Source organism: Pongo pygmaeus, chromosome 16 (genome assembly GCF_028885625.2).
Source record: "Pongo pygmaeus isolate AG05252 chromosome 16, NHGRI_mPonPyg2-v2.0_pri, whole genome shotgun sequence".
NCBI classification, from domain to species: Eukaryota; Metazoa; Chordata; class Mammalia; order Primates; family Hominidae; genus Pongo; species Pongo pygmaeus.
In genome coordinates this window covers 38,106,220-38,127,666 of record NC_072389.2, presented here as the reverse complement: position 1 = coordinate 38,127,666, position 21,447 = coordinate 38,106,220, and the positions used below count along the sequence as shown (strand labels likewise).

General features: G+C 41.6%; 1 protein-coding gene across 3 annotated transcripts in view; it reads left to right on the top strand.

The window, feature by feature from the left end:
- Positions 1 to 21,447, top strand: part of FMN1 (formin 1) — a 442,344-nt gene that overhangs the window by 108,023 nt on the left and 312,874 nt on the right. Inside the window, exon 1 of one of the 3 annotated variants that reach the window (XM_054450472.2) lies at positions 18,619 to 20,571. The exons of the other annotated variants lie outside the window; for them this stretch is intronic. Coding sequence (XP_054306447.1) covers positions 19,198 to 20,571 — 1,374 coding nt within the window. The 5' untranslated portion in view covers positions 18,619 to 19,197. Of the gene's footprint in view, positions 1 to 18,618; positions 20,572 to 21,447 lie in introns of those variants that run through there. 3 annotated transcript variants of the gene reach the window in all.

The following is a 21,447-nucleotide window of genomic DNA, read 5'->3' as shown; positions in this document are numbered from 1 at the left end:
AGTCTGTGATGTTCACATGGGTGGCAGTCAAAGAGCGGAAGAACCGTGTATTTTTCATAACCATAAAACCACGGTCACTGTATGTCATTTTAGAACAGCATTCAACATTCCAGATATTACAAAAGGACGTTTAGAAATGAAGCTGAAAGATGAGAAAACTGCAGTCCTGCAGGAGATGACATGAGAATTAGTAAAGTTTTTGGTTTTGTTCCCGTATGTAAAGTTGTATGTCTTGAGAGAGATGCTTAAAGTAGGAAGTGTAACAGTGACATCTGTTGGTCCATTACTTTAAGTTGCATTTGCCGCAAACAGCAGGCCTACAGTGTAAAAGTGCTGAAGTAGATTTTTAAAAGCTACTTTCTTTTTCTTCTGTGTTTTTTAAAAATACTGTGTTTATGTGTTTTTTAAAATTGGCTAAACTGTGTATTTCTGGTTTTCCTTTTCGTCTGTAAATTAAATGATTACTTAATTTTTTACAATTATAAAAATCCTACACAATTCTTATAGAAAATTTGAAATACATAGTTACAGTGAAAAAAAAAAAACCTCATAATCTTAGCAGCTAAGACGACTGTTACAATTTGATAATTTTTTTTTGTATTTTTTCACTTAAGTATGGTTTGTTTTTCAATGAGAGATTTTTTTTTTAAACATAAAAGCATGCCAGATTTTATAACCTCCTCTTTTTTGTTTTTGCTTGGTTTTTTTTTTTTTTTTTTTTTTGAGATGGAGTCCTGCTGTGTCGCTCAGGCTGGAGCGCAGCGTGGCATAATCTTGGCTCACTGCAACCTCTGCCTCCTGGGTTCAAGCGATTCTCCTGCCTCAGCCTCCTAAGTAGCTGGGACTACAGGCGCATGCCACCACACCCAGCTAATTTTTTGTGTTTTCAGTAGAAACGGGGTTTCAACCGTGTTAGCCAGGATGGTCTTGATCTCCTGACCTCATGATCCGCCTGCCTCGGCCTCTCAAAGTGCTGGGATTACAGGCGTGAGCCACTGCACCTGGTCTCCTCCTCTCTTTTTCAAACAATTACTCTTATGCTGCTTATCCAGGCTGTTGCAAGCTCATTATAGATGCGTTTTTAGTGATTAATATTCCACGAAGTAATATGCCAAAATTTATTTAATTATTTCTCTGTTATTGGATATTGAAGTTGTTTCCAGTTTTGGAATAAGACCATTATTTGGAAATAAAATAGCGTGACCACAAATACAATTTTTCCTATGCCCTTCCCCCCCATTATTTAGGACTATTTCCTTATGATAAAATTCTAGGAGGTGGATTCTTTTCTATAAGTATTTTTAGGTTTTTGATATTTATCACTAGATGAAAAATGCCTATTTCCTGAACTAGCCTTTTATGGGTTTTATACATTTATATATTTTATGTTACATATATATGATATATAAATTATGCATATGTATATATGTATAATTTTAATATATTTATGTATAAATACATATGTGTGATATATAAATATATATTTGTATATATAAATACTGTGTAATTAAAAAGTATATATTAGTATGTTGCTTAGTTTTTCATTAATGAGAATTATAAAACTAAAATAGTTTCTTTAGATTATTTTCTGAGTCAACAGTTTTTATAGTTTGGGCCCTGTGTTTCCTTCCTCACCTCAAGCCCTTCTCCCCTCTTTGGACAGTGTGATTTGACTCCTATATGTTTAAATATTGATGTTCTAGGTAAGGTTTCTATCTGAAAGGATTTTACTTATTTAGAACAAATGTGTGTATCCTATAAAAGACTACAAACTGGGGCAGTGTATACTGCTTGGGTGATGGGTACAAATCTCATAAATCACCACTAAAGAACTTACTCATGTAACCAAACACCACCTGTTTCCCAATAGCTTACAGAAATAAAAAAGTAAAAAAAGAAGAAGAAATTAGCCTGCTATTAATGACTAGCAGCTCACAAAAACCCCTTTCCTCTGGTGGGCTTTGGACTCTAAGCAATATATTGATCAGCCTGAGACATTGGACCAGCACTGCCGTGCTTCCAGTTTTAAACCTGACTTGCAGCGTCACCATCAGGATGTTACTTTCTTAAGCCTTTTTCTGTGGCTACACTGACTCTCATTAGTACGTAATGAAAGGTAAAACATTTCATACTTGAAATAATTGGTGGGAGTTGGCATCCGTGAGTCAGGATGGACACTGGTGTTAAGGCTAGGGCTGTTACTAAGTCCCCTCATTTAGCTGGGCGTTCATCTTTTAGTTACTAAACTATGGGAAGACTCAGGGGTTCCTTGGGGGAATGGCAGGAGGTGGGGTTGGTGTGGGACAATCACTATGGAGACTCTGGGAGCATCTATTTAACAAACTAAATGAAAACAACAACAACAACAACAAAAAAAGTCCTTTACCCTCACAACACTTCTGACATTCTGAGACCAAGTGTACGTGTTTTTTGTAACAAGCAATTCTGCAATTCCCTGTAGACACCAACTAAATGTCCCACAATTCAATTCAATTGACACGATCTACTTGGAATTGTAGCCACATCCCACAAGTTAAGGGTTCGGTCCCACAAAACTGCCACACCTCAGATGCCAGTCACAAGTAGTAGGTTCCAGGTTACCCATAACTTCTGTCCAACTTGGATACAAATAGGAGATTCCTATAACCCCTTCTTTGGGTTCAATAATTTGTTAGGATAACTTGTACAACCCAGGGAAACAATTTACTGTTACTGTTACCAGATAGGGGTCTTGATCCAGACCCCAAGAGAGGGTTCTTGGACCTTACACAAGAAAGAATTTGGGGCAAGTCAATAAAGTAAAAGCAGGTTTACTAAGAAAGTAAAGGAATAAAAGAACGGCTACTCCATAGGCAGAGCACAGTGGTATGGGCTGCTTGACTGAGTATACCTATAGTTATTTCTTAATTGTATGCTAAATAAGGGGTGAATTGTTCATGAGTTTTCCAGGAAAGGGGCAGGGATTTCCTGGAATTGAGGGTCCCTCCCCTTTTTAGACCATATAAGCAAACTTCGCAACATTACCATGGCATTTGTAAACTGTCATGGCACTGGTGGGAGTGTCTTTTAGCATGCTGATGCATTATAATTAGCATGTAATGAGCGGTGAGGATGACCAGAGGTCACTTTTGTAGCCATCTTGGTTTTGGTGGGTTTTGGCTGGCTTCTTCACCACATCCTGTATCAGCAGGGTCTTTGTGTTGGTTTTGGTGGGTTTTGGCTGGCTTCTTCACCACATCCTGTATCAGCAGGGTCTTTGTGACCTTGATCTTGTGGCAACCTTCTTTCTTATCCTGTGACTAAGAATGCCTAATCTACTAGGAATGCAGCCCAGCAGGTCTCAGCCTTATTTTACCCATCCCCTATTCAAGATGAAGTCACTCTGGTTCAAACGTCTCTGACATTACCAATTTATTACAAAGGATATTTTTAAAGGATACAAATGAATAGCCAGATCAAGAGATACATGGGGTGAGGTCTGGAAGGGTCCCGAGCACAAGAGCTTCTGTCCCTGTGGAGACAGAACTTCTTTGGGTAGGGTTTTTATGCAGGCTTCATTACATTGGTGATTAGCTCAACCTTTAGCCTCTCTACCCTCCTGGAGGTGAGTTGTTGGGACCCAAAATGCCAACCCTCATCACAAGGTTGGTTCCCTTGGCAAGCAGCCTCCCATCCTCTAAAAGTCACCTCATTAACATAAGCTCAAGTGTAGTTGAAAGGGGCTTGTTCTGAATAACAAAAGATGCCTCTTTCACCTTTATTGTTTCTGAGCTGTTTCAGAAGCTGAGGACAAAAAACAAGTATTACAACTTCTATATATATTTGAATATATTTGAGTATATCCAAATATTATTACTACTTGTATGGCTCTTATCACTTAAGAAGTTATGAGGGTTTTAGAAGTTCTGTCCAGGAGCCAGATGAAGACGAAATATACAGTATATTTCTCATTATATCAGTATATCACATAACTAGTACTTTGGTGTAGATGCTAGACTGCTGTGTAGGGAAGCTCTGTTTGGGTAATTATCCTGCAAATCATGGTCAAGCAAATTCTGTAGACTATTATGGGCAAACTACAAAGCTCTGGAAAGACCGAACCCAAAGCTCTGTCAGCTCCACTTTTGGGCCATGAAGTTTCCAAATATTGTATGGGACATGCCTACATTACAAAATCATTTGTTTTTTTAATCTGAAATTCATATTTAACTGAGTATCCTATAATTTATTAACTAACCCCATCACTCCTAGATATTACTTTTGAAACAAGATCCAGATGTATGAATTGCCCTTGGGTAGCATCTATATATGACAAAACCTCAGTCACCCCGGAGTGCCCATTTAGGACATGAATATTAAGAAGTTAGCCTGAAGGGGCAGTTTTTTATGTTCCACTGAACTAGGAGCTACCATTAGCCATGCATCTCAGGTCCTAGGGCACTTTCAACCAGATTTATCAAAGGCAACTGAATATAGTCAGAGACTAGAGAAGCATTGGGGCCTAAATTCTTATAACAAGTGCAGTTTCCTGAAGATTCCGTTGGAGAGGAATGCTCACCATGGAGAATAGTTTGTAATGTGTCTATAAACAAAGACATGGGTGGGTAGAAAAGACCCTGAAAAGAGGTATGGCCTGAAATTGAAAACAAAGATATGAAAAGCAGAAACAGGTAAGTAGTCATTAGGATTATATCCTGGTGGCAATACTCTCTGGAAATAGGATTTTGCATGCCAGCTTTTAAAACACTTTGGGAGGCCGAGGCAGGTGGATCACCTGAGGTCAGGAGTTCGAGACCAGCCTGACCAACATGGTGAAACCCCGTCTCTACTGAAAACACAAAAATTAGCCAGGTGTGGCGGTGGGCACCTGTAATCCCAGCTGCTCGGGACGCTGAGGCGGAAGAATCGCTTGAAATGGGAGGCAGACTTTGCAGTGAGCCGAGATTGCGCCATTGCTTTCCAGCCTGGGCGACAGAGCGAGACTCCGTCTGAAACACACACACACACACAACATACACACCTGAACTCTTCACACACACACACACGCACACATACACACACCCCTGAACTCTTCTTGTTGATTCTGGTTTCCAAGGCTCGTCACAGTCCCTTTCTCATCTGTGAGGCCCTGCATGTTTTTTACTGAATTGGCTTAATTGGTTGGGGAAGACACAGCATCCTGTTCCTAGTAATTGTATCTTATGAACCTGGATGTAATTACCAAGGCTACTCCCAACCTTGACTGTCTAAATGGTAATAAGAACCTCCATGTCTTATTGATCACTTCCTAAAGGCCAGACCCTGCCCTTAGAGGTGTTATTATACATATTGTACAAATAAGCAAGGGCACGGGCAGGATTTAAACCCAGATCTGAGTCTAGACTCAAGTACTTAAATGTTAAGTCCTTCTACCTCTCCACTACTTCTGGACTTACTTGTTTTCTTTTTAATTTAAGAACAAAAGACATTCATTTAATGGATGGGGATTCGCTCCCATAACCAGTGAGAAGGATTGGCATCCAGGCTCAGAAATAGACAGCTAGAACTACAACCAAAATTACTCCACAGAACTCATCCAGTAAAAATTCTGCAGCTACTAATATGGGACACTAGGTTCCTCAGGCGTGCACCAGGTATCCTGGGCCTTTCAAATTAATGGTGATTGAGGTGATGGATGTTCTAATTACTTTTATCAAAATATCACATGTACCCCAAAATATGTATATCGATTTTTTAACATTTAAAAAATAAAATTAATGGTGAAATACTGTTGGAAATGTTACAAATGCAGGTTCAGCCGCTTGCTGCCTGCCAAACCAGTTTAGCAAGGTGGGGGTATGGTAGAAGAGTGACTTTATTATAAACCAAAGCTAGCCGTGGAGAAAACGGTCCAGGCTCTCGTCTTAATGGAACCGCTTCAAGTTTCCAAGCGAAATGCAAGGGTTTAAGAAGGGGAAGTTTTGCCATGGAGTACCCTCCATGCAGGGGGTGAGGCAGTGTACATCTGTGTGACTTGTCCCAGTGGCTTATCTTGAGTTATTGCCACATCTGGTAAATGGGCCTGCATCATCTCATCATCTTGGGCTCAACTGCAGCCTTGAAGCAAGCTCCGGGTGGGGGAGATTTCCACAGGTGCTAGTACTGTTTCAAGATTTAGTTTCTGAATTTTTTTTTTTTTTTTGAGACGGAGTTTTACTTTTGTTGCCCAGGCTGGAGTGCAATGGCGCGATCTCAGCTCACCGCAACCTCTGCCTCTTGGGTTCAAGCTATTCTCGTGCCTCAGCTTCCCAAGTAGCTGGGATTACAGGCATGCGCCACCATGCCCGGCTAATTTTTGTATTATTAGTAGAGACGGGGTTTCTCCATGTTGGTCAGGCTGGTCTTGAACTCCCAACCTCAGGTGATCTGCCCGCCTTAGCCTCCCAAAGTGCTGGGATTACAGGCACCCGCCGTCATGCCCGGCTAATTTTTGTATTTTTGTAGAGATGGAGTTTCACTACATTGGCCAGGCTGGTCTTGAACTCCTGACCTCAAGTGATCCGTCCGCCTTGGCCTCCCAAAGTTCTGGGATTACAGGCATGAGCCACTGCACTCGGCCAGTCTCTGGAACTTTTAAGCAGACATATAATTAAATGCACTAGCAGTGTGAGGGGGTGTCTGAGGAAAAAAAAAAGAAAAAAAGAATAAAACTTTAAAATTTAGGCACTCAGTTACAGGAACACCAGCAGATTTCAGTCCTTCCACCTTCTTTCACTCCTAAGTAACAAACTTCACAGCATAAATTAGATTCAACATCAATAAATGCACAGATTGCTCCCTGTTGTGTCTTTGCTTACATGGAGAGGGCCGCATTTTTGTGGTGTTTCCATGGAAGCCAACGAAAGGGTCTACCCCTTAAAGCTACAGGCCATAGGAATGGCTTAACCAAATCATTAGGATATTCATGACAATGTGACTTGTACTTGCAAGTGGAGTGAATTTAGAAATATCAAAGTAACTTGTTTCCTGATGGAGTGTGTTCATTTGTGTATATGTGAGTACATGTCTGTGTATGTGTGTGAAAGAGAAAAAGAATGAGAGACAGAGATCATGTGTCTGTTGGTGGTATGATAAGTGATCAAGAAATTATCCAGATGAAAAGAACAGTTCAGAGGGATGAACTGATCAATTTGGAAAATCATTTTGTTTTTTACAAATTCCTCATCGCTTTAAATCATGATAAAGCAGTTGAAAAAAAAAGTAATCTGATTTATTTCCTAATTCACATGCAAGTTAACCAGTTATCTCAAATTAGTACAAATTTGGAAATTGATGTGAAGGATGGTTATCATGTTTAAATAGAATTTCTATTTTCTGCTGATCACAAATTCTTAAACCAGTTCTCAAACTTCTCTACAAATTGAAAGATAATGGCAAATCTGCTAACAGCTCAGCTTTCTTTTTTAGAGACGGAGTCTCGCTCTGTCACCGAGGCTGGAGTACAGTGGCACAATCTCAGCTCATTCCAACCTCTGCCTCCCAGGTTCAAGTGATTCTCCTGCCTCAGCCTCCCGAGTAGCTGGGATTACAGGCGGGCGCCACCATGCCCAGCTGATTTTTGTATTTTCAGTAGAGACAGGGTTTCACCATGTTGGCCAGGTTGGTGTCGAACTCCTGATCTCAGGTGATTCTCCCTCCCCCAGCCTTCCTACGTGCTAGGATTATAGGCATGAGCCACTGTGCCCAGCCTCAGCTTTCTTTATAAAATAAAAAGAATAATAAACTTGGCTAAATTATTGCATCACCTTAGTGCTTAATGGAACTGTGAAATTTGCTTTTCTTTGATCTTGATAACACATGTTCTTATTTTTTCTTCTATTCTGATGAGAAATATCATAGCTGTTCATATAAAATTTGGACTCTTGAGGGTATATACAGAGAAAACTCTGTATTATACTTTCAAAGCCAGAGAGATCACAAAATAGAACTGAATTTTATATAAAATGATGAGGAATTTTTCTAGGAATTGTATTTAAGTGAATTGAAATATTGCCACTAAAATACTTTATTTTCTCTAAAATTCACGTGATTGTTTTTGGCCCCCTTTGGATGTGTTCCAATTTCTTACCCTCATTTTTCTGTCTCAAAAGCTTAAGGTTCTGTCTGCATTCACTAAACTTACAGTGCTGTGAGCCTCACATGGTATCTTCCAACCTTGGTCTCTTGCTACGTACGTCATTTATACTCCATGTGTGTCTTTCAAAACATTTTTTTGTTCTCTGTCTCCAGGATGAAGGTGGGACTTTGTGGTTAAAATTACAATCCCATATGAGCTATTTAGAATTTGAAATGCAGTAGCCTTTGCATACTGACTGTTTGTGAACACTCCTGTATTAACATAAAGTTCCTGTTTTTATGGCCCAGTTGTTTTTTTGTTGCCTTTTGGATTTTACAGATTTTAGTTAAGCAATTCCAATTTATTAGTATCATTATTTCTAAATTGCATTAAGGATTGCAGCTGCTAGTGTCTTGCATATGAACATCATAAACTTCCTTCTCCAGCTATAGAAAGTATGTGACTGATTCTAGGAACTGTTACAGCATTTCTTCAGAATATTTCGTGAGGCTTTTTAAAGTATTGAACATGACAGTAGTCCTATATATACTTGTTTTATTTAAATCTCCAATTAAAATGATGTACCACATGGAGGCAATAGTGAATACATTTCAAAACCATGGAAACATGGTTTCTCCCCACCATCTGCACATGCTCCATAATAATGATGGTCACATTTATTTAGCTTCTGTGGGGAATTAAGCAAGCACTGGGTTAAGAATATTAGCACATTTAATTCTTGAACTATTCTATGAGTTAAGTATTATTTTTCCCATTTTACACGTGGGTGCTATCTTAGAGACGTTAAAGAACCTGCCTCAAGTGACAAAAAACTAGTCTGTGACTAGTAATATCTCATGCTAAACCCCAATATGTCCCTCTTCAAAGACATAGCCTTGTTGCCTCTACTTTTTCTCTGCTCTCTCTTTAATTGTTTAAGAATTGGTGTTCCTGTTTCTCCACATCCTCTCCAGCACCTGTTGTTTCCTGACTTTTTAATGATAGCCATTCTGACTGGTGTGAGATGGTATCTCATTGGTTTTGATTTGCATTTCTCTGATGGCCAGTGATGATGAGCATTTTTTCGTGTGTCTTTTGGCTGCATAAATGTCTTCTTTTGAGAAGTGTCTGTTCATATCCTTTGCCCACTTGTTGATGGGGTTGTTTGTTTTTTTCTTGTAAATTTGTTTGAGTTCCTTGTAGATTCTGGATATTAGCCCTTTGTCAGATGAGTAGATTGCAAAAATTTTCTCCCATGCATCCATAAAAACTGATGAATTCATGTCCTTTGTAGGGACATGGATGAAGCTGGAAACCATCATTCTCAGCAAACTGTTTTGAGGACAAAAAACCAAACACCACATGTTCTCACTCATAGGTGGGAATTGAACAGTGAGAACACTTGGACACAGGAAGGGAAACATCACACACCGGGGCCTGTTGTGGAGTTGGGTGAGGTGGGAGGGGATAGCATTAGGAGATACACCTGATGTAAATGACGAGTTAATGGGTACAGCACACCAACATGGCACATGTATACATATGTAACAAACCTGCATGTTGTGCACATGTTCCCTAGAACTTAAAGTATAATAAAAAAATATATATATATTAAAAAAAAAAAAAAGGATGGGCCAGGCGCAGTGGCTCACACCTGTAATCCCAGTGCTTTAGGAGGCCAAGGCAGGTGGATCGCTTGAGCCCAGGAGTTTGAAACCAACCTGAGCAACATAGAGAAACCCTATCTCTAGAAAACAAAACAAAACAAAAATTAGCCAGGCATGGTGGCATGCACGTGGCATGCAGCTATTCAGGGGGCTGAGGCAGGAAGATGGCTTGCGCCCTGGGAGGCAGATGTTGCGGTGAACTGAGATTGCCCCCGCTGCACTCCAGCCTAGGTGACAGAGTGAGACTCCGTCTCAAAAAAATTGGATCATAGCTGTGGCAATGCCTGACTTACTTTCTCCTTTGCACTTTTAGTGCATTGACATTTGTTTCAACAGTTTTCTCTTTAAATGTTTGAATGAATCATGTGGGTATTAGGATCAAAGAATCGTTGCTGATTCAGGATTCATTTGTGACTTTTCTACCCTCTGTAAACTTCTAATTTCAGTAGCCATTTGGTTCTGGGTAACCAGCTGATCTATTTTGCCTCCCTTCCTGTGTTTCAGTAGGAAAGAAAACTGTTATAAAATACCATAGTTTTTTTGATTTATTGTCATGAAAAGAAACATTTAGAATCAGATGGATCCAGTGCAAATGCTGGCTTTATTGCAGAAAGTTTCATTGGATAGTAATAATCTGTCAAATGCAATTAATGACATCTTTCTCATAGAGTTATGGAGAGGATTAGGGTGCAAGAAAACTTGGGTAAAGAACCGAGCATGGTGCCTACTTGGAACAGCATGCATGCTCCTGCCATCGATCTTCATTTTCTTTTAAGTAAATACCCACCTTTCCTAGATTTTTCTTTTGTCCCCTTTAAAAATATTTTTAAATGATACCTGGATCTTTGGAGTTCGAACTAATATTCTCAAGATAACTTTTACTTTAAAAAAAATTAAACAAGGAAAAGAAAAAGTTATAGCGGTAGCCATGAACTGCCTTGCTTTACTGCATGAGAAGAAGGGAATATAGGCAGCAATAGGCATAAGTAGTCTAATAAATTCCAGGTCTTCACCTTTTATCAGGAGCAACTTAGTCACAATGAAATGCTTTCTCCATAGACTTCATGCCTTCTGCTGTCATTAGCCATACGGAATAGCAATATTATGCCTTCACTTTGGGAAAGCTCAAAGCTTTTCTGAAAAACATCCCAGGAAATTCTGTACTTTAAAGACTGCTACCCACCAACCCTCATCCCCCGCCCCCCAGCTTCAGAAGTCGCAGCCTTTCTCTCCCCTTTTACATTATTTTACTTTGTCATCAATATTAAATCCATTTCTAGGGGAACTTTGACACTGGTTGGTGGAACAACCCAGTCTTAGAAATATTTGACAGTAGGATTCTAGCCAGTAATGTGATAACTATTTCAAAGTTGATTTTCATTTCTGTAATCTTTTATTTCATTTGTAATGAAGCAGCACTGTTGAAGTCCAATGAATTGACCCAAAACCAAAAATAAATGAATAAATAAAATGGCTGGTGCTCTGCTATGGAGGACCCAGTCTTCCTCATTGTCTCAGAAGAGTCCTTCCCCAAAGAAGGGAAAATGTCAGTGCTAAGGCATTTAGTCTCATTTTCAGCATGCTTTTTCTCATGAGAAAAAGATGGAAGAAACCCCAAATTCATGGATTTGTTTTTTCTCTCAAATAACTGAGTTGATTTAAAAATCATGTTGGAGCTTGGGAAACAAAATAAAGAACAGGGCAAACTTTGTCACCTTATGCAGTGGCCGCTTGAGAAAACTTTACTCTCTTCAAGTGACACAGATGGAAGAATCCAATCCAAAAAACACTGGCCCTGAAACACACACCCAAAGGGATCCCTTGGAAGAATTTTCTTTGGAGCTCAGTTTCCTTGTGGCATGGTTGTGGCTGGGGCGTGCGGAGGTGTGTTGTATGTAGTCCTTCTGCCCAAGTGCATATCAGAGGGAGTTGGGAGAAGAAAACTTCCTGCTTGGGCTGTTCATCAGTAAATACTTGTTTTATAATGAGAATGCTGTTTATGATGGTTGATGTCTCTAAGGAAGCTGTTCCTTTTCTAGGAAAACATATCCTACTTACTGCAGGTTATTGATGAGGGCCAAACACATAATAGTGTATGCCTCGTAACAATTCATGAAGTGTAGGTACTGTTCTTACCAGTTTCCAGGTGAGGGAGCTGCAGCACAGGGAGCTTATATATAACTTGCCCCAGGTTAAGTCTCTTGTAGGAGTGGAGCATGGTGTAAGCCCAGGACTCAAGGTCTGTTCTTTTTTTTTTTTTTTTTTTTTTGAGACAGAGTCTTGCTCTGTTGCCCAGGCTGGAGTGCAGTAGCACCATCTCGGCTCAGTGCAACCTCCACCTCCCAGGTTCAAGCGATTCTCCTGCCTCAGCCTTCCGAGTAGCTGGGACTACAGGCGCACACCACCACCACGCCTGGCTAATTTTTTGAATTTTTAGTAGAGACGGAGTTCCGCCATGCTGACCAGGCTGGTCTTGAACTCCTGGCCTCAAGTGATCCACCTGCCTCAGCCTCCCGAAGTGCTAGGATTACAGGTGTGAGCCACTGCACCTGGCTGAGGTCCTGTTCTTAACTCTGCACACTGCCTGTATTTCTTGGTCATCACAAGATTACATACCCACTGCTGTCTTCCTTTTTTCAAGCTTCACAAGATGTCCCAGCCTTTCTCCTTTCCTTTTAGATTCTTCTAGTTTGTTATCTATATTCAATCCATTTCCACAGAAGCTTTGATACTGCCCAGTGGAACCAGTCTTAGAAATATTTTACTCTAAGACTTTTCAACGAGAAAAAAAGCCCTTAATCACTGGGATGGGTCCTTGCAAGAGGCAGGTGCTGCCTGTTTTCTTTTTAACCAATTAGTAAAAACAGTTGCAGGCTTTTGATGGGGTGACCCAGAGAGGCTGTTGTAAGCGTTGCGTTGGCAGAGGAACGCCACAGCATGAAGGCAGGGAAAGTGCTACAAAACTAGATGTTTAAGGGTATCTCTGGCTTTTTCTTTCGTTTGGCCTTATATTCCTGTGAATTATGTAGAGAAGCAAGGTGTTGTCTCCATTTCAAAGATGTGGAAAATGAGTGTAACGAAGATGCTGATCAGGAAGAAGGTAAGATCCCACAGCATAGCAGCAGGGTGATGTGATGTGGGTGAACAGGAGATGGGATGCCTTTTTCCCCATCTGGGTGCTGCACTTGAGCAGTATGAACTGGTACCAGTTGTTTAGCTTCCCTTGACCTCAAATGCCTTCATCTTTAAAACAAAAGGTCAAGTCAGGCCGGGAGCAGTGGCTCACGCCTGTAGCCCCAGTACACTGAGGGGCTGAGGCGGGCAGACTACTTGAAGCCGGGAGTTTGAGACCAGCCTGGGAAACGTGGTGAAACCCCATCTCTACAAAAAATACAAAAATTAGCCGGGCGTGGCGACACGCACCTATAATCCCAGGTGCTCAGGAAGCTGAGGTGGGAGAATCATTTGAGCAAGGGGAGGTCAAGGCTGCGTGAGCAGTGATTGTGCCACTGTACTTCAGCCTGGGTAACGGAGTGAGACCCTGTCTCAAAATAAATAAATAAATAAATAAACCAAGCTAGGTAATTTCTCCTATTTCTAAGGTCCCATTCAACCTTACAACAACTGGATTCTACCCAAATTATTCCATAATCTTGTACTCCTTTTATACGACCCCTCATTTTACAGACATTTTTTGACTCCTTGTGATGTTATAATTTCCTCAGCTCTCCCCTTTTGTTCAAGATGCCATTTGTTGAATTCAAACACACTTCCTGAACCAAGAAACCAGGTCTTCACCTATTAACCTACCCATATCTTTATTCAGAACTTATTTTTCCTAGTGCGTTGCTCTTAACTTTCTTCTCCTGCAGAAATAGTTTCCTCACTCTTATTTACCCTTACTCAGTTTAACTACACTTTCTACTTTTTGTTTCAAACAGTTTTCACATGAAGCTATTTGAACTACTTTGGGAAGCTAGAAGCAATTTGTCATTAAAATCAGGCCCAGAACTTGAAATAAGTTGGACAAGGAGAATCATGACAATTAAGTAGCCTAACAGTGAGATGCGATCCTGTTTGCTTTACTTTCACGTTGCCTTTCTGAAGTCTGATGAGAATGTGGGGGGTGACTTATCCAAACTGAGTAATAGCGAGAAGTGCTACAAAGAGTAAGGGGGCCCTTAGGAAGTTTCTTTCAGTGTCCAATTTTTGCAAAATGATGTTTAAAAATTTTTATTGCCAATTTTCTAATATTAGGAAAGTCGAGGAGCTAGGCTCTACTGCCTGTAGGAGATAATGTGCCTTTTATTGCAATTGTTCTTACCTCACTAAGTATCCACTTATTAGACTGATGTTCTGTTGTTTTTTCTTTTTTTTGAGATGGAGTCTTGCTCTGTTGCCCAGGCTGGAGTGCAGGGGGCGCATCTCGGCTCACTGCAGCCTCTACCTCATGGGTTCAAGTGATTCTCCTCCCTCAGCCTCCCAAGTAGATGGGATTACAGGTGCCCACCACCATGCCTGGCTAATTTTTATATTTTTAGTAGAGATGGGATTTCGCCATGTTGGCCGGGCTGGGCTTGAACTCCTGACCTCAGGTAATCCACCTGCCTCGGCCTCCCAAAGTGCTGGGATTACAGGCATGAGCTACTGTGCCCAGCCTAGACTGATGTTTTTTTTGCCATGAGGTACAGTTGGCTCCAGCTTCAATCTGTGTACAGCTGAGAGGACAGCGAGATGGGAGAAACATGAAGAATTCACTGCTAGTAAATTCTCCACAAATACTATGCTCACATTTTTAAGTAGCTAGGTACTGATTGTTTTTAACAAAGAGTTATAACAGAATATCATGTAGGTCAAATGCTACGTATTTTTCACGTGTCCTTTGACTTAGAGTTGTCTCTCCATCTACTTGGAAGATTGATCACCCATATACCCAAATCCTCTCATACCCAAGTCCCACAGTAGGCTCTGAGAATCCACTTACAGGAAAAGTTGAAAAGTCAGCCCTTCATATATGCAGGTTTCACATCTCATGAAGACTGCATTTTCCATCTTCTTTTGGTTGAAAACACATGGTATAGGGGAACCCATACAGTTCAAAACTGTGTTGTCTGAGGTGGATCATTTTTAATCTGGCACAGATAACTTTTTGTAGATTTTTCCCCAAGTTACGCAAAAGAAAAGAATGGCCATCCTCAGTATAGGGTTGTTTTTTGTTTGTTTGGTTGGTTTTTGGTGAAGATCCTTTTTGCACAGATGTGGCAAATAGAGAGTTTGTGTATCTTGAGGTTAGGACAAAAGAGAATCAGTTGAGGAGTTGAGGTAGTAGTAGGTTGTAAAGGACGAAAGCCTTCGCTTCTGCTGGTTTTGTGTAATAGGTGCTTATTTCAGCACATGGATATTGAGATAATGTCAAAGAGAAGTGATTATTTTCCTCCCTGAAAATGTTAAAGCTTTAAAGAGATTCATTTTTCAAGACCAATTTAGATTGAATTTGTAGGTTGCTTATTTGAATATTATAATCTGAAACACTCTTATTCCCTGAGTGACCAGCAGTGGTAACATTTTTTATGGTCATGAGAACCAGTGGCTTGAAAGAGTCAGTGTTCAAAAGATCTCTTTGAATCTTACTTGTGCTCCTCTTACTCGTGTTCATATTTAGATGGTCACTGCTGGCTTTCATTCAAAATTGTTTTAGGTCCAGCTATTAGTATTAGACTGAACCTGGGGGATAAAGTCCTTGGTTACAGTCTATAAACAAAAGAGTCTCCTCCTTCTAAATAAAGATCTCCAACTAAACTACACATTTCATGGAGGTGGAAGGCAGGGGTATCTTCATTCTTATGTCCTCACAAACTCATTCATTGTTGGTGCTCATTAATGACATTGGATGAAGAAGTCTTCTTAATAGAAGTCATGCTTCATAAATGAAGGAGAATGGTAGGGGCAAACTGGAAAACCTTGATATGTTTGAGCCCAGAGGATTCTGTGTCTCTTCTGTGGTAGGTAGATTGGCCAGCTAGGTTTACTGGAATTTTCGCTTGATTTTTCTTTCCTCTCTCTCCATTTTCTCCTAAGAAAACTTGTAGATTTTTCCCCAAGTTATGCAAAAGAAAAGAACAGTCATCCTCAGTATAATGTTGTTGTTGTTTTTTGTTGTTGTTGTTTTGTTGTTTATTTTTTTGGTGATGTTTGTCTTCTGTGTCATTTAAGAGGATAAAGTATACTTGACATCCCAGGTAAAGACCACCAATGAACTGGGCTGAAGCCTTTGCACCTCGCTGTGTGTGGTCTTCTATTAGGGAAGGAAGTGGAGCCTCTGGGCTTTAGAAGAGTGGTTGAGAGTGTGGATGCTGGAGGCTGACTGCATGGATTCAAGTTATACTTCCACCATCCACTGTTTCTGTAGACTGGCAAGACTTTTAATCTTTCTGTGCCTCAGTTCTCTAGCAGGAAAAAGAGAATAATAATAACAGCTCATAATATGGTTGTTATCTGTATTAAGTGAGTTAATATGTGTGGAGCACCTAAAATTGTGCTTGGCACATGGTCAACCCTCAAATCTTAGATGATGTTATTCCCCACTTACTAGCTGTTTAAGTTTGGCAAGTTACCTTCTCTCAGCTATGGTTGCTTACCTTTAAAAATGAGCCTAATAATACCTTACTTACCTAGAGCCAAGGGGATGAAATCAAATAATCTCCTGGGACCAAAGACTTGCCCCACTTTCCATGAAATTGTGTTGGCATCTATGAGTATTGAGGGGATACTGAAACCTTATAATTCTGCTCCATGCCATGGTGCAGAAGGGCCAGTTGCCCCTTCCAGCATCTGTTCCATTTTGCCCAAATCTATAGAGGGGCCTGGAAGCTTATTCCAGAAATCAATAATTAGTTATGTCTGAGAAACTGAGTCTTTTCAGTTCATAAAAAAAAGAAAAAAGACCAAATACGTGCCATCTCCCGCGGCCCCCTGCCATATTAGAATTGGATGATCTGCGTTGCTCCTAAGAAGACTGATCTTAGGCCGGGCGCGGTGGCTCATGCCTGTAATCCCAGCACTTTGGGAGGCCGAGGCGGGTGGATCACCTGAGGCTGCAAGTTCCAGACCAGCCTGACCAACATGGAGAAACGTTGTCTCTACTAAAAATACAAAATTAGCCGGGTGTGGTAGCGGATGCCTGTAATCCCAGCTACTCAGGAGGCTGAGGCAGGAGAATCACTTGAACCTGGGAGGCGGGAGTTGTGGTGAGCGGAGATCGCACCATTGCTTGCACTCCAGCCTGGGCAAGAAGAGCGAAACTCGCTCTCAAAAAAAAAAAAAAAGACTGATCTTATGATCTGTTGTGATGATGTCTTCTTTCTACAATCTTGAAGAAGCAGATGTCTGATTTTAATCAATGGGTATTTCCTCTAGACAAGAAGCTTGTTCTGAGACTTAAAAGACACCATTGAGTTTTTCTGCAGTGTCCTGGTGGCTTTTTGATTAAGTGTGCCTCAGGTAATAATCTCCAAAAATACTATGATGAGGAGCAAACAGAGAAGTACCTGTTTAAAACACAAGATCAAATCAAGATTTAGAAAGTGTTTTACTTTCCCTTAGTGGTTGGTGGGATGCAATGATGCGTTTTTATTTGTGTGAGCGTTCCTTTTGAATACATTGCTAGAAATGTATTTTGGCAACCAGAATTTCTCAGTATCAATACTTAGATTGTTTTTAGTACTGAAGAACATGGCTCAAGTTATCAATGTGTGACATGCAGCCACCCACTCTTGCAGATAAAGCAAGACTGTCATTTTCCTTATGGCTACCATTTCCATTTTGCGGAAGGAATTACTGTTTGTGTTTAACACTTGACCACAATCTTCTTGGACCTTTGCTCAAAGAGAGATGGCAATTACTGTTCAGCCAGTTTGACTTGCCTCTCCATCCAGAACAGTGTCCTGTCCATCCCAGGCACTCACTGCATGCCTGCTGAGTGGGACTGGATTTGGAAAACACTGAGGCCTTCAGATAGATAGGGAGCCTGTCCCAAGAGGCAGCTATGCAGCTAGGAAACAGGGCTGCAATTTTTACCCCCATCCTTTGTTGCCAGCTTCCCAGCATATAAATAGAGTGGTAGAAACTACACTGGGCTGATGTTTGGAGGTTGTGTTGTCTGTCCTGTTTTTGTTTAGGCAAATTGGGTCTGTGATAGAGATCTAACTGATAGAGACTTTTCAGGTGTTTTGCCCTTTAGGAGAACGCGGATCCTTGGGGATCTTCGAATTGTTTGGTCTAATAGGGCAGGTTGTGTGTTACACTGTGTCATGCCAGGTTTCATTTAGTTGGCTGGGACACCAAAGGGGGAGAGGGGTGTCCTGCTGCTGCCAGGATTTCTAAGGTTGCCAGGAAGTCACAGCTGCTGAGCAGAAAGAAGCCTGCGGTTGGCACAGGGAGTGTAGAGGGTAATCATTCCTGCGGAGCCTGGGCTGTTTACTCTGCCACCCTGTTGCTGGTGGACACTGGGTGTGGTGGGCGTGCTTGCCTAGTACCTGTTTGTAGAGCACTGAGACAGCCAGGGCACAGCTAAAACAGCAGTCATCTGAAACCAGTCGTGTGGGTTTTCCCTCACGGGCTTAGGAGCTAAAATCTGCATTCCAGATGAAACCTGCAGGGAAGCGGAAGAAAGCACTTAAAAAAAAAAAAAAAAGCTTCAAGGGCAGTAAATTAACTACTTTGAGAGTTCTAGGCACTTTTGAGATGATCTATTGCTTTCTTTAATTTGTTTCCTTGATTGCGGCTTTGTAAGTGACTGCTAATCTGGGTGTACTGCTAGTTTTTTGGCCTGGATGCCCCAGGCCTCTTTGATAATAATCCAGATGAAAAAGAAGGCCTGTGTCAGAAGTATTTCAGTCGTTTTCTGCTGATTCACTTCTGATTCCCTTAGGCTGCTGGGCAGTGGCTAAGTGCCGTCAGGATCAGCTTGCCGGCTCAGCACTTTCAGAAGCCTTCACTTGCTCACCAATGAGGAAGTTGAATGCCACCAGGAGAACCGCCGGCCTGGGGCGGAGCTCCTCATGAAGTCCTGGGCTGGGATTACAGGGCAGGCTGACTTTCCCTATGACAAAAAGGCTTTTGTCCCTGGGAATAAATACGGAAGTTTCAGAAGAGCAGCCTCCCTGGTCTGTGTGTAGTAAGGTGCGCGGCCTCGGCTGCTTCTGGGCATAAACTCCACAGACTTTTCACAGTTGCCCTGGCACACATCATCGCACAAACCGGAAGGAGGGCACTGTGACCTGAAAGAGACCAAGTGTGTTGCTGTGCGGCTGACAGCCTGACTCCCGGGTCCTGTTGCTCTCTATCCTGTAAATTAAGAGCAGATGGAGCGGATAAACTGAGAGAGCAGTAGAAGGTAACACAAGTCAGAACTTCCACCAAGGGCATTACTGAGACATGGAGAACGTTGATAATTCTCTGGATGGCAGTGATGTCTCAGAACCAGCAAAACCAGAAGCCGGACTTGAAGTGGCTCAGTCGATCCTGAGTAAGTTCTCTATGAAATCCCTGTTTGGGTTTACGAGTAAATTAGAATCTGTGAATCCAGAAGAGGAAGATGCTGTGCTGAAAGCATTCCACAGTTTAGACGTGGATCCCACATCTCAGCAGGATGATTCCAGCAATGGCTTGGATCCACAGGAAGCAGGGTCTCGGGTTTCAGCTGACCTCGGAAATGATGAGAAAACTGCAAGGGTGGAGACAGAATCAGAGGGAAGTCAGAGAAAAGAAGCAGGGACATCTCTCCTTGCTCAAGAGCTGCTTCCACTCTCTACTTTGAAAGGGACAAAAGACAATGTCATTTGTGTTCGTGGGACCCTCGTGCACACCACCAGTGATTCCGACTCTGATGATGGTGGCCAGGAGCCAGAGGAGGGAAGCAGCACCAATGGCCCAAAGTTCCCTAGTGTTGTTTTATCTGAGCCATCTCAGGAGTCCAAAGAAAACCCGGGAGGTTTCAGGGAAAATACTGTCACTGGGGAAATGAATGGTGCAGAGCTCTGTGCAGAAGATCCTCAAAGGATTCCACCTGAGATGAGCAGCAAACTGGAAGCTGGCAATGGTGGTCTTCAGACAGAGCGTCACCCCAGCCAGGACCAGGTGGGAGAAGAAGGGTCCCAAGTCCTACCTGCAGTAACAAACCAGAATTGGAGTGTTGGTGTCACTGAGAGTGCCTCTTCTAAAAAAGAAGTCTCTGGAGAGAAGTCATTCCAACTTCCAGCTTTTTTCAGTGGGCTTCGTGTGCTGAAGAAGGGGGCTACTGCTGAGGGAGGAGAGACCATCACAGAAATTAAACCAAAGGATGGGGACTTAGCTTTGCTCAAACTGACCCAGCCTGTGCAGAAGTCCTTAGTGCAGGCAGGGCCGCAGACAGTGAAGAGTGAGAAGAAGGCAACTGATCCAAAGGCCACTCCCACTCTCCTGGAGCAGCTCTCTCTGCTGCTCAACATTGACATGCCCAAAACTGAACTGAAGGGAGCAGACCCTGAGTCGCCCAGGAGAGAAGAGATGGGCTGTAATGCTGACCAAGAGAGCCAGAGTGGCTCTGGAGTAGCCCAAACCCAGGGTGGTGAGGTCAAGCCAAAGCCGCCAGAGACAGCCCTGGAGGCTTTTAAAGCCTTATTCATCCGGCCCCCCAGGAAGGGGACCACAGCTGACACCTCTGAGCTGGAAGCTCTCAAGCGCAAGATGAGACATGAGAAGGAGTCGCTAAGAGCTGTGTTTGAACGGTCCAATTCTAAGCCAGCGGATGGCCCTTCTGATTCCAAAAGTGTATGTAGAACTGGGTTTTGCATTTTAACATAAAATATGGTGCTGCTTGTATTTCTTTCCAGGTTTCCTCCCAAAGTGAATCCTAGTTGCCTGCTAGTGATTCTTTTAGTTGAAAAAGGATTATAGTCAAATTATATTGTCCTGTAAGGAGTACAGAGTTAGCCAGAAGTGCTTTTCATGCGTCATGATTTTTATCTGGAATATTACAAGAGGGATGTACACAAAGATGTACAGGTAGGAAAGGGTAACTGTCACCATGAGTTTAAACGTTGATGGTAAATGCACTTATAAAACTAGGTAGCATGAGGAAATGATGCAAGATGGAAGTATAGCCCAGGTTTACAGGGTTTCCTCACCCCTTAATTATACCTCCTCAGAAAGTCTATCATTCCTTTGAAACTCTGCCATTTGACAAAATATGTGTTTGTGGTGTGATTAGAGTGTTCCACATTGGTTGGAAGGCTTCCAGATTTAGAGCACTGGATTTAGAATGAGACCTGGGTTTTTATTCTAATTCTGCCATTTACTGGCTGGGTAACCTTGATAATCTCCAAGCCTCAATCTCTTCATGTGCAAAATGAGGAAAGTAAAATGGTTATATGGTTGTTATGAGAATTAAACAAAGACAGTGCATGGGAAGCATCTAATTAATAGAAGCTGTTATTACTCAAAGAAAACTAACACAGGTAATTTATAAAGATGAGCAAGTACCTGTCCAGTAGATCTTAAACGATCCGAAGAACAATAAATAGAATTTCTTGCTTAATATCAATTCAGTGTATGATCATCATTCCTCCTGTATATTTAAAATATTCAGTTAAAATGTTAAAAATGAAAGTCTTTGGCAGAATTTCTCAGACTGCAGTTAAAAAACCA